At 51.9% G+C, this 13,068-nt stretch overlaps 1 protein-coding gene across 1 annotated transcript; it reads right to left on the bottom strand.

Moving 5' to 3' along the window:
- Window positions 1–415: 415 nt before the first annotated feature.
- On the bottom strand, window positions 416–11,495 carry ALDH2 (aldehyde dehydrogenase 2 family member). The gene is made up of 13 exons (XM_082325236.1): window positions 11,352–11,495; window positions 10,040–10,144; window positions 8,516–8,656; window positions 8,153–8,232; window positions 7,494–7,605; window positions 6,498–6,626; window positions 5,882–5,995; window positions 5,403–5,505; window positions 4,512–4,696; window positions 3,989–4,153; window positions 3,517–3,674; window positions 2,625–2,739; window positions 416–974 (listed from the first exon to the last, which is right to left on the bottom strand). The coding sequence occupies exons 1-13, from the start codon at window positions 11,475–11,477 to the stop codon at window positions 942–944; spliced, it is 1,566 nt and encodes a 521-aa protein (XP_082181362.1). The 5' UTR covers window positions 11,478–11,495; the 3' UTR covers window positions 416–941.
- Between the last annotated feature and the right edge of the window lie 1,573 nt (window positions 11,496–13,068).

The raw sequence follows: 13,068 nt of genomic DNA, 5'->3' as shown, positions 1-13,068 counted from the left end.
GGGCGGGCGGGGAGGCCTCTCTCAGCCTTCGCCTCGTACCCGCCGCTCCCGAGGGGAGCGCCTGCCCCCCCTCGCACGCCTGCCCCCCGCGCAGGTCCGGCTGCCGCGAGCAGCCCGTACCGGCCTCTCCCACCGCAGCCCCAGGGCGCTCACTGAGGCACAGATCCCCCTCGCCCCCCCGTCCGGTACCTTCTTGTGCCGGTACGGCCAGCTCCGCTGCTCCTTTGCTGCGGACAGTTAACGGACGCAGGGCTTCCTTTAACATTAAGGCAATATGAGGAAAGCGGGCAGCGCAGAAAATCACCAAAACCCTTAAAAATTGCTTGAGGCAGGGGGTAATTGAAAATACAAACGTGTGGGTGCACTTGGGCTCCTGCTTAGCTCACTGACACAAACTGCTCCAACAAAGGTAGGGTTAACTTCACTAAAACAAGAGTATTTATTGTGAGTAGATACAATGAGAGCAGGTGGGAGCAGCTGAGAACAAACTTGTACCTCACAGATGGACGCTGAGCGGTTGCTCTCCGGCTCGGTGACACAACCGAGCCTCGGTTCACTTTGCTGACAGACGAGGGACGTATATGTTGGGTGTATGGGAGTACAGAGCTGGCTGTGTAAACCAACAAAGAATTATTCTAAAACGTACCACAGATGCGCATTTAAATGATTTCTTGGAAAAAAGCATATTCACCAGATACAGATGCAGCAAGGGTACACCCATGTAATGCATTAGTACTCAATTGACTGTATTTGGTATTTTAAAAAGCCAAGTAACATTTTTTTAACAAAAGCTCCTTCAGGCACCTTCTAAAGAAACATTTCTTAACGCAGAGTTACATATTTTCCACCCAAGTTTTGTGTGTGTTAAGAAGAGGTTTCCTTGATTTGTATCTCATGAAGCTGCATAGGTGTTTCCAAACGCTCGGAGAGGCTGCTGTCCTTTAGGAGTTTTTCTGTGGAATTTTGATTGTCACCTAGGGAAAAAAAAAAAAAACCAACAGTCACAAGTTATTTTCCTGGAGACGATGTTCATTTGTATTCACTTGAAGGCCGAGAGGCAGCAGCATCATAGAATCAGAACCGTTAAGGCTGGAAAGGACCTCTGAGATCACCGAGCCCAACCTGTTAACCTAACTGCCTGGTCCACCTCTAAACCCTGTCCCCAAGCACCACAGCCACACGTTTTTTGAATACTTTCAGGGACTGTGATTGCACCACTTCCCTGGGCAGCCTGGGCCAGGGCCTGACCACTCTCCGTGAAGAAGTTTTTCCTAATATCCAACCTAAACCTCCCCTGGTGCAGCTTGAGGCCGTTTCCTCTTGTCCTATCACTTGTTACTTGGGAGAAGAGACCGACCCCCACCTCGCTACAGCCTCCTTTCAGGTAGTTGTGGAGAGTGATAAGGTCTCCCCTCAGCCTCCTCTTCTCCAGGCTAAACAACCCCAGCTCCCTCAGCCGCTCCTCCCCAGCCTTGTGCTCCAGACCCTTCACCAGCTTCGTTGCCCTTCTCTGGCCACGCTCCAGCACCTCGATGTCCTTCTTGGAGTGAGGGGCCCAACACTGAACACAGCACTCGAGGTGCGGCCTCACCAGTGCCCAGTACAGGGGCACCATCACCTCCCTGGTCCTGCTGGCCACACTATTCCCAATACAAGCCAGGATGCCATTGGCCCTCTTGGCCACCTGAGCACACTGCTGGCTCATGAAGCGAATCAAACCAGAGGACAGTGTACCCCAGCCAGCGGGCAGTGACCGGGATCACCTTGGTCTGGAGACCTATCTGGAAGGCTCAAAGAGAGGGGGAAGCTCGACGGCTGGCTGACAGCATCTCTCCAGAGACGCCACTGCTCTTTGGGAGGTGGGAGCGGGCACACTTGTTTGCTCTCACCCGGAGCTCCTGCACCAAATCGGCCCCCTGCCAGTCAGTCACAAGCTGGAGGCCCTCAATCGTTACGCATTTTGCTGTACTGTAACCGCGGGGCCACGGGCTAAGCACCTCTGCCCAAGAGCTCCATCACCCTGGAGACACTGCAGCTGCAAGCAGCCAGCGTGACAGCCCTTCTGCCTTGTCTTACAGGAAATTACTCAGCCTGCGGTGACGGGATTGCCTAACACCAGGAACCTCGGTCTCCCACGTGGACCCAAGGGCGTATCGACTCAAGATGAGCGGCATTAAGTGCTGGTGGTCACCGCTCAGATTCCCCCTCTTGAGGGATGAGTGCCCAGCGTTCACCTGCCAGTTCGTAGCTGCAGAAGCTTCTCCCCAACAGGCATGCACCCCCAGCACATGCTCCTTCTGTTCTCCACAGAATAAACTCACGGAGAAGTCCATACACTTGCATTCTTTACAGTGGGAAACAGCTAAACGGTGCCAAGTGGCAGGCAGTTGGTAATCCGTTAGGTGACATACCCTTGTCTTCCTCAGCAGTACAAAGCAAAGCTAGCTTTCTGTTTTAAATACAGTTCCATGGAGTTCTGTTTGCGGTTACTTAGAAGTGCAGCTCCAAATTCGTTTCAAGCATTAGAAAGAAGAATTGCAACTCTCAGGCCAGCCTAACAGGCACAAATGCAATTTGGAGCTATGGCAGAGGGTTAGGAAGACCTTGGATACCGGGATACTCACATTTTTCACCTCTACATATGCCTCCAGACCGTATTCTCCCAGCTCTCTCCCATTCCCAGAAGCTTTGTAGCCGCCAAACGGGGCTTGTGCACCAAACACATCATAGCAGTTTATCCTGAAATGGAAACCAAGAATTAAGCACCTGCAGTTTCAGAACGGCTTAATGGAAGAGCTCTTTCGCAGCAAATAGACATCTCGGCTCTTTACAACAGAGGGACAGCTGAATTTGTAGGCAGGATTTCCGTATTTGTCAGTTCTCTCAGCCAACAGAATTAATCAATACTGGAACCTTATCCTCATCAACCAGGAAACAGAACATCACAAAATCAATTCACATCTTTCATTATCACAGGACCAAGCCTCCAGGTTGCCACCCACACCCCCTTCAGAGCACAGATACCAAAAGCACCTACTTGTTCACTCAGTACCGTTAAAAAACCCCAAAATACAGCGAGATACTGGATCTCCAAAATCTCTTGTGCTAGAACAGTAAACTGGTGTTGAAGCACTGACTTTGGCAGAGTCTTCAGCGCGGCCTCGGAACACAGAGGAGCATCCGCTGCAGCAGCCAGGACCGCAGTGAGGCGCTCGGTGATGGAATCGCTGCTGGCACGCGGAGCCCCGCAGCAGTTGCGGTCACTGCCAGCTGCAGTACTGGATTTCTTTTCCCCCATCCCATTCTTTAATTCACAGTGGGAGCATGGAAGCTTAATATACCTGAATTTTACCAACAGTTAGCGTTACCATTGAAGGTCTGACATTACATTCAGCGAAGTACACATCAAATTGGATCCAAAGTAGAGACAGGCTATCAAAGAGCAAGCTTAACGAGAAATGGCAGCACAGAAGGAAGCTTCCAGCAGTTTAGGGAGAAGGAAGTGCCAAGGCTCACCAAACTGTTCCCGCTCGCAGGCCCTGTGACACATAGTTTGCTTTGTCAAGATCCTTTGTAAAGACTGCTGCTGCTAGGCCGTACTTGGAGTCATTTGCTCTCTCAATGACCTCCTCAATTGTTTTGAATTTCAGAATCTGCATGACCGGCCCAAATATCTGCAAAATCCAAACAGAGCATGTGATAATCTGTGTAAATTGATCACGGGGGAGGCTGTGGGTGATGCTGGAGTTACGTATGTATGCTAGAAGTCACACAGGGCATCAAATTCAAACTATCGCTTCCTGTATTACCAAGTTCCAGAATGTAAGCTGAAGGGAAGTTTAACGTGGTAACTTTCTAAGCAGCATTGAGTTTCGCAGTTCACAAATACCCAGTTCTTGTAGACCCGTGGTTTTTTTTTTTGCATCAGAGGGGGCAAAATGACAAAGAAGCAAGAAGCTGACAGACACAAAGGCGCTGTGGGTCTCACCTCCTCTCTGGCAATCGTCATGTTGTCCTGCACGTCGCCGAAGACAGTTGGCTGGATGAAATAGCCTCTGTCCGCAGCAGGGTTGCCACCGCACAGCAGTTTGGCTCCTTCACGCTTCCCAGTACTAATGTAACCGAGAATCTTCTTAAACTGCTCTTCATCTACCTAAGAGCCATGAGGAGAGACAGATCAGCTTCACCTTCACTGGGGGTAAAAAGGGTTTCAGCTACAACCTGCTGTGCATGCGGCTGTGCTCTAGCAAGTCCTCCTTTCAACAGCCTGCCAGGCCAGCTTCAAAGGGAGATGATAATTTTTAAATGCCAGCGTCAAGTGGAGGTTTTGGAATAATCAGAATGGTTAATTAACTTCTCCCTCCTGCACAAGCAAAGAGGTAATGGGCACAGATCAAAGGAGATTAATCAAGAGACCGAAGGATGCCTTTCATGCTGATCTACTGAGGGACAATGACTCAATATTGGGACTATTTAATGAGAGAACAGTTCAGGACATTTCCGGCTCTTACCTGAGGCCCCTGTTCAGTTTTAAAGTCAAACGGGTTTCCAACCACCCTGGACTTGGCCTTCTCAACACTCCTCTCCACAAACTCATGATATATATCTTCCTGGACGTAGGTTCGAGATCCAGCACAGCAGCACTGCCCTTGGTTGAAGAAGAGGGCAAAATGGGCTTGATCCACAGCCCAGTCCACTAAGATTGGGGAGAGGAGAGAAAACAAATAAGCAAATGAAACCAGTCAGAGTCAGTAAGTGCCTAATTTTGAACAACTACCATGCAGACTGCTGGAGTATCAGTGATACAAAGTCCTTTCGGCTGACAGGCATTTTCCATGCTTTGACAGTTACGTACAGACTTAATCAGTATGAAGGTCTATTAAAGCACCCCATAGTAGAGAGAAAAATCTAATCTGAGGCAGATTACAGTTCTCATTTGAAATTATCAGGTATTAAAGACAGGTTATTTTAGATCTAGAAGAGTTTCCTTCCTTACTGCCATATAAAAGCACGTATGTTTGCTCATCCAGACCAAAAATGAGTCTCTATGCAAGAGATGAGGGAACCAGAACTTCATAAGAGTAGAAAAGAGCGGTACGCACTAAGAGAAAGAAATGAAAACAAAAATGGAACTAAGACTGAAGGAAGATACCAAAACAATTCTCATTTGTTGATAACTGAACTTCACAGCACTGGGAAAGAAGTGGGAGTGAAGAAGTGCTGATACACAAATACGGCAGCTACAGCAGGAGGCACGGAGGCTTCACCGGGCGAGAGCAGCCAGGCGGTGTCAGCGCTGGAGACCCACACCGCACAGGAGAGGTTTCCTTTCCCCTCCAGCTCTGCCTGCAGAAAGCCAGTGTAAAAGGTACAGATCAAACACTACACCAGCAGGTGCTTACTGTCTGCATCGGACATGATTATGTTTGGACTCTTTCCTCCAAGCTCCAGTGTCACCCTCTTCAGGTTACTCTCTGCTGCAGCCTTCTGGATCAGATGCCCAACCTGCATCGTGAGAAGAACAGGTATTGGGGATTAATTCCTACATACAGCAACACCTGGCAGGGCGGCTGGTTTTAGATCTCATCAGCGGTTTAATAATAATCCCGCCATTGTCAGGGCTTTAAGGGAACAACTGAAGTCTGCCCAGAGTTTCACCTCTAGTAAGAAGCAGCTCAAGGGAAACAACAGGAAATATTCTAAAGAAGGCACCTAAAAAGAGTCTTATGTAAAAATAAATGCCACACCCTGAATTCAGCTGTATTTTTTTAAAAAGAAGTGTAGAAGGCAAGGCACCTCCAGTATTTTATACAGAAAAGGTAGTACAGCAATGAGATATTCTCTATATCCCAAGGGCTTAAAGGCTAAGGTACTCCCTTACCTCCGTGGAGCCGGTGAAGGCCACTTTGTCTACCTCCATGTGGGAAGAGATGGCAGCCCCTGCCGTGGGCCCATAGCCGGGGATGATGTTCACCACGCCTGGTGGGAATCCAGCCTGCCGGTTCACAGCAGGAGAGAGCAACGTTATTCCTTTTACAAATCAAGGATTTCACCTACCCTCATCTGTTGGTAACGCTTCAGTAGGCCTCCCAGAAAGAACAGAGCCTTTTCTACTTCACTTTCATTTCCCAGGTCTTCAGTTTTAATGTTCAGTTCGCAAGAACCAGGACAACTCCTCTCTCCACCCCGCATCCTAAGCACGGTTTGGAGCTATTGTTAGCTTTCTAATCACCCTGAAGTTTATTATTTAACTGACCCTCAAAGAGTCCTTCCCTAATCAAGATTTATGTCCCCTGCATATGCATTTATAAGGACAAGGGGGTTTTTTTGCTAAATCAAATGCTCAGACACCCAAGACAATCCAGCCTTTCTTCGGATCAGACAGCCCTTCTCTGTTCCCGTCACATGCCCTCCGCGGCTCACCCGTTTGGCTGCATCACACCGTGCTCCAGCAGCGATAGCGAGGCAGCGGATGGAAACCCAGCCTGTTCGCTCACCTCTTTGATCAGATTAGCTACGTAGAGAGCACTCAGGGGGGTTTGCTCTGCCACTTTCATCACAACCACGTTCCCAGTAGCCAGGGCAGGCCCAAGTTTCCATGCCTGCATCAACAGCGGGAAGTTCCACTGAAAAACAAGGAGGTATTTGCTGGTCTGAACTTGAAAGTTTCAGATTAATCAGTAAGTAACCAGTAAGCTTCATTCAAATCAGCTGCAGCACCTATGGAAGCAGTCTTTGATCTTTCCCTAGCTGCTCTTCAGTGTTTGGCTCCTTTTCAAGCACTGCCTTCTGCTTGTCCAGGGAAACCGTACTCTGAAGTGTGAGGTCTCTCAGTACCACTGCAAAACCCTAACTTGTTTGGAATGACTCTTTACTGTCAGTTTAACCGTTAAACGCTCTTTTGAGGCATTTTGAAAGAAAGCCTGTTTGTAATGACAGAGCAGCGCACACAGACCGGTGATGCGTTTACATTCAGTTCTTGCTCAATGCAAATACGAAAAACACGCAAACACAGTATGCAACGATCAGAACCTGGCTACCCGTATAAAGAGGGAACACTATCCACGCATCATTGTGTAAATGTGGTTTCGTTGTTGACAAACCACCTTGCTACCAGTTACAGAAATAAGATCACGTACATAAAGCTGAATTTTGCACGCTAATTCTCTACTTCCTCATCACACGGAATTTTGGTTTTAATGTTAGGTAGTAGCTTAAACTTAGTTGTGGTTCTCAGCCAGGTAACTCCTATAAAGGGGTTTACATTATTTTTTTTCCCAGCAGATACAAAGTAAATCTTACTCAGAGCCCATGAAATCAACAAGTAGTTCTGTACTGCCAGAGCAAAGTAACAGCCCTCCCAGCTAGCGCAAGCGTAACTTTACCACTGGAGGAAGCAGCAGTTAGCAACAGATAATAACTTGCATTTTAAGACTTCATGCCACCACTGAATTCTTGAAATGCTGCAGGAACTCCTGATACATTTTACTTACCGGGATTATCTGTCCACAAACTCCCACCGGCTCATGTCTTGTGTAACAGAAGAAGTCTCCATCTAACGGGATGGTTTTGCCATGGAATTTATCCGACCAACCTGCAAAGTATCTAGGAACAATAAAGTTTTGGTCACTGAATGTAAAATAAGTCTCCTGTCACCAGAAGATAAGAGAGACTTGCTCCAGCTTTCCTCCTCTCTTCAGTCACTTCCTAAAACACATAGCAATACAAATGTTTCCCAAACAGGTGATTTTAAGAAGGGACAGGAAATACAAATATTTGTCTCTCCGCCTTTGCCAGCACTTTGCACAACATACATTCTATCATTCCTGTGCCGTAACACAGATCACCTCCATTAGTGTGAGTCCTGTATATAGCAAGAGAGAAACATATAAGTAACAAAAATCCTTTGGAAAGTCACAGGAATTACAGCCTCATTCTTAACAAAAAATAAAACCAGAGGAAAACAGGGTGTCTGACACCCTGCCCTGGGCCAAATGAAACCAACAGGTCAGATCCAGCCCTGACACCCACAACACCTGGATCAGAGGCACCTGGGCTCTGCCCGAGCAGAGGTTCAACGACCACGGGCCAGCTGAGCCCAAGCCTGGAGCATGAAGAGCTACCGCGCTGTCCCTGTAGCCTCCATGCCTACCTGAGACATTTGACTACCATGTCCAAATCCACCAGGTAGGAGATGGAGTACGGTTTGCCATTATCCAGAGTCTCCAGCGCCTACAAAAGACAATGAGATTGCCTGAAGAGCGAGGTGGGGAAAGTCACGCGTATAGATTTACATTCGATTCTCGGTGTGCAATTTGGATCAGTTCTGCACGTTGGCCTTTTTGCTTTCAGCTTCCCCAGACTACTTCCCCATCCTCTGTAGCGCTCTCTCACAGTTCTAGCCGTGGCTAAAGTCCCCATCACACCCGATGGGCACAAACCACCCGTTTCTGCCTCCCGCTCCCCAAAGTTAGGGATCGCAGCAGAGAGCTCAGCCACAGAGCGTGATACGCACCGCCAGGTAAGCCCGGTCCCTCTCGATCAGGTCAGCAAGACGATTCAGCAGCTTCCCCCGATGAGAAGCATCCATCCTCCTCCAAGGCGAGCCCAGCTGGAAAGCTGCCTTGGCCGCCTTAACGGCCTTGTCCACATCTGCCTGCAGAGGAGTTCAGGCAAGAGGGTGAGCAAGGAGTAACCAGCTCCCACTCACTCTCTCAAAATACATCTGAAGCCCTCCCTGGTCTCCAGGAGAAAACAGCCCCCAGCCAGACGGCACAAGCGGCTGCTCGCGCCAGCCTTTTTGGGGGCAAGAACTGGCGGCCTTGACGGCGGCCTCACCGCAAGGCACTCATCGGTCCCAGGGCAGGGGAGCGCAGGGGCTGCGGCCCCTGGGCCGCTCGCCCCACGAGCATCGGCCTGGGCAGCGCCGCACAGCAGCACGGCCTCAGCGCAAACGCTGCTGCTGGACCGGCCGCAGCTTTCCCGCCCAGCCTGCATCCGCAGGGAAGAGGGAGCAGAAGGGGCAGTGAAACAGATGGGTGCAACAGCTGCGCGGCCACCACCTCCGCCTGTGCTTACACTGTTATATCAGCTATGCAGAGTGCAAATATTGTGAAGTTATTTCCGCAATGTCACCTGCTGGGTTAATATTTGCACCCTAGAACAAGGCATGGAAAAAGCTCCAGGAGCGTGCTTTTGACACTCTTTCAGGAGTTGATTTCGCCAGGGCAGTCTAAAGGAGATTTTTCCTTGATCAAACGTCTCTAATCCATCGGTTTGCCCTGTCAGGGCATTAACTTGTTTCTAGTTGGTTCTCTGTTCTGGCTTGCTGCAACAGCCTCGCCAGGACAAGCCAGTCTGCCACGGACAAGCAAACAACAAAGGGTTTCCCTCACTCACCCCTCCCTTGGGGAATACAGACAAGTTTCCAGACTCCAGGAAGAATCCAAAATTGCTGGGAAACACCACCTCAGCTCTGCCACAGACTCCTAGAAGGGCCTTGCATAAGGCATGGGATGATATTACATGACTCTCTTCCCCACCTTCGCTCTCTTTTTCTTTTTTTAATTTCCTAGGGCTGGGGCTGGTCTCCCACTGCGTGTGTACAGCAGAAAGGGGCTGTTCAGGTGAATCCCGACCTTTTGTCTCCTCTGCTACCGTGACTCTGGGCGACACCGCCAGCACAGCACCCACGGGACCGCAAAGGTGTCTGCCTCCATCCCTGCCTGTCCCAGCAACCGCCACCCACGACTGCTCCCCAGCCGCCCAGCTCAGGCTCCACTGCACGCCACATTCCTCTCCACCTTTTCTAGTCCTGGCTTGCCACTGGTAAGAGGCAAAGCCAGAGGGTTTTTCTTGAAAACAGTAGTCAAGGAAGAACACAAGCAGCGCTCGATGTGGTGTTTGTGTAGGTCAGACACTACTGCAAACACGACGCTTGGCGGCTGCCTAGGCGAGAGATGAGTGAGTGTCTTCCTCTGCAATCCCTGTGAACCTGCTCACGCGGGAAACAAACCAATCTCGTCAAGAGAACATTTACCTTATCGCCCTCCGCGACCTGGCAGATAACTTCTCCTGTGGCTGGATTGATAGTGGGGAAGGTTTTCTTACTGACTGCATCGTGCCATTCATTATTTATGAAAATCTGCAATGAAAAAAGCAAAGCAGTGTTAAGCCTTAGACCCAGACCTAGGTGAAATCAGTAAGAGCTTCCGTTGTTTGATGGCATCTGAGCAGGCTGTTTAATTAAAAGGAACTCAACTTATGCGGGCTCCAAAACTGCACCCATATGAAGGAGCTATTTTAGCCTAGAAGTCCAGGACAAAAGACACAGCCTGACGTGAATTAAAAGAATTCACATCTCGGCAAACAGCACGTGAATTGGAAGCGGTTCCTGTCTCAGTAGGTCCCTGCAAGACCTGGAAGCCTGGCTGGAGCTGCGCAGGGCCACCGGGAGCCTCAGGGAGCTGAACAGTGGGAAAATGCTTCAGGCCCGGACCATACAGTTCATTTTGTAGGCAGCACTAGAGCTTTTGCCAGCATTTCCCTGATTAGCTGATTTTAGGCTCCCCGTGTACCGTTCTGAAACCGAACCAGGCACCCACTGCAGCTTTTCACCAACTCTTTCTTTCTCAGTAAGGGCGAATTTGTTTTTTCAGGTCCATGGCAAGAATGTCAGTGCAAAGATCACGGTGCTTGCCGAGCACTTGCCGATCACTCCGCCAACCCCCAGCGGCCTGGCCACGGCCACTGGGAAGGAGTGGCTCGGCGGCTTGGGAGAGGAACGCGAGCCCTCGGCCAGCACCTCGCGCAGAGGATCGGACGGCGTTTTCCTTGGGGCTGCTGAGCAAGGAGAGCAGGGTCTGATCTGTGCAGACAACCAGCATCAAGCCTGGCACCCTCCCCTCCCTTCGCATGCCCTCTCGTGTACTTTTCCCCTTAGATTGTTTGCGCCAATGGCAGCCGTTAGCTGAAACAACCGCGGGGACCGGGGTAAAGCCCGATGGTAGCAGGACACACGCCTGGCGCCTCACGCCAGCTTCTCCACCCAGACTTGCTTTTTTTTTCCAACAAGATTTCCTGCAACGCAAGGCTTTGGGCCCAAATGTCCGACTGCCCCGGCACCTGCCCGGCTCAGCGTTAAACCGGGGCGTCCCCAGCCCCGCACCGGCCCCAGCAGACCCCACAACCCCTCCGGGCCGCGGCCGAGCCGGGGAGCCCCGGGTCCCCCCGTCCCAGCCCCGCTCGCTCCGGGGGAAGCCACCGCTGCCGGGGCTGCCCGCGGGCAGCGGCCGGGACTCGCCCGCCCGCCGCGGGGACGCGGCCGGCTCCGGCCCCCGGCGCGGCCCTACCTTGTTGCAGGCGATGTCGGGGCGCGGGTTGGGAGCCGGGATGGGGGAGGCTGCGGCCGAGAACGGGGCAGCGAGCCGGGCCGGGCCGCCGCCCAGCCGGGAGACGCGCACCGCCGCCCGCAACATCGCGCTGCGCTGCGCCGGGCCGGGCCGCGGGCGCGGCCCCCGCTCCTCCGGGGCGGCCCCGCGCCGCCCCCGCGCCGCCCCCGCGCCGCTCCGCCCGCCTCGGCGCGGCGGGGCCCGGCGGGGCTCGGTCCGGCCCGGCGGGGCTCCCTCCTGCCCGCCTGAGCCGAACCGGCTCGGCACGGCTCGGTTCGGGCGGTGGGGTTTGGCTCAGCTCGGCTCAGCTCGGTCTCGTTCAGCTCAGCTTGGCATGGCTCAGCTGGGCACGGCTCAGTTCAGCCCCAACCGGGTCGGTTCAGCCCAGCTCTGTGCAAATCACACTGGCTTGGTTCGGTGCACCGGGGATCCCTCCTCGGTGTCCGGCACCGGCACTGGCTGCCCCGTCCCTGTCCCTGTCCCTGTCCCTGTCCCTGTCCCTGTCCCTGTCCCTGTCCCTGACCAGGGAACTTTGCGCAGGCAACAAGAAGGAGCAAGGCAGAGGGAAACCAGAAACGTCTCTGTTGCGCTGCTTAGTTTGCGGTGATGAGGCTGGGGACCCCTGGTTACCTGGGCATGCCGCCATTAGCACGTGCACAGGAATCAAAAAAAAGAAACTACTGTGTATCGGGGAGGTAGAACAAAGCCAGCCAAGTACTCTCACAACAGGAACGTTACTCAGTGCATGCAAATGAGAGGCTTTGCAAAATTGCTCCCAACAATGGCTAAAGGCCTTTTCTGCTTGTTTGCTTAAGATGCCTTGCGCAACTTCAGTGTGCCTAAGTGCAGATTCACAGGCAGGGAACAGAGATGTTCTCAAATTTTTGTCGCCATCGCTACGGAAGCCACAGACCAAGAATATAAAGAGGTTTTAACCTCCAAAACAAGCCTGTGGTAATTACCCTGTATCTGACAGCACCTCTTTGGCTCCTTTAGTGAGGGGTCTGTGAAGGGTAACTGGAGGTGGATGGCTCTGGGTTATTAAAGGGGCCAGAAAAATGATGTCAATTCAAAAATAATATAACTCACTGTCCTGGAAGACCCAGGTCGCTGAAAGCCTTGTAGTAGCACGGTGGTAGTTCCTGCATCTGCAGGTCTCCGGGCATTTCACTCAGGAGGGGAATATCAGCCCTGTTTTGCAGGGAGGAACCACGAAGGCCAGAGAGGCGAAACGACTGCCCAAGGTTATCCAGCAGGACTCAGCTTAGGCTGCGTGTTTCCTAGATCAGCTGAAAAGAAATCCTCTTGCGCTGGATCTCAGCCTCTCTCGTCCTTGGCCGGCCACATCCCCTGAAAGGTGACTGATTCCCCTTTCTGCCCCAGACAGGGGGTCCTGGGCAGCCCTTCAGGAGGTGGCACTCACAAGGACTGCTTGTTCCAACATGTTCTCCCTGCTATTGCAGACCTGTATGCATTAAACCACTTTTGGGAGATGCCAGAAAGACCTCTTTTACCCGTAGAGATGTGCCTGCATGCGCTGTGTGTCTCCCAGCGGGACCGGGCCAGGCTGCGTATCCCCAGGGCACATCTCAGAGCTGAGCTCCAGCCAAGCCGTGCTCAGGGCTAAGCTCCCGTTCTGCTGATACCTGGACGGACAAGCGATGACACTGGGCATTAG

This window comes from Platalea leucorodia, assembly GCF_965183815.1.
Source record: "Platalea leucorodia genome assembly, chromosome: 12".
Lineage (NCBI taxonomy): Eukaryota > Metazoa > Chordata > Aves > Pelecaniformes > Threskiornithidae > Platalea > Platalea leucorodia.
The sequence above is the reverse complement of the archived record's forward strand: the minus strand, read 5'-3'. Positions and strand labels throughout refer to the sequence as shown.

What these genes read in the sequence shown, in the direction of transcription:
- ALDH2 (XM_082325236.1), bottom strand. Translation starts at nt 11,477, where the DNA reads ATGTTGCGGGCGGCGGTGCGCGTCTCCCGGCTGGGCGGCGGCCCGGCC. An exon ending in CCTTCACCGGCTCCACGGAG is followed by an intron (nt 5,506 to 5,881) that starts GTAAGGGAGTAC and finishes CTCACGATGCAG; the next exon opens with GTTGGGCATCTGATCCAGAA. An exon ending in CTGCGAGCGGGAACAGTTTG is followed by an intron (nt 2,740 to 3,516) that starts GTGAGCCTTGGC and finishes TTTCCATTTCAG; the next exon opens with GATAAACTGCTATGATGTGT.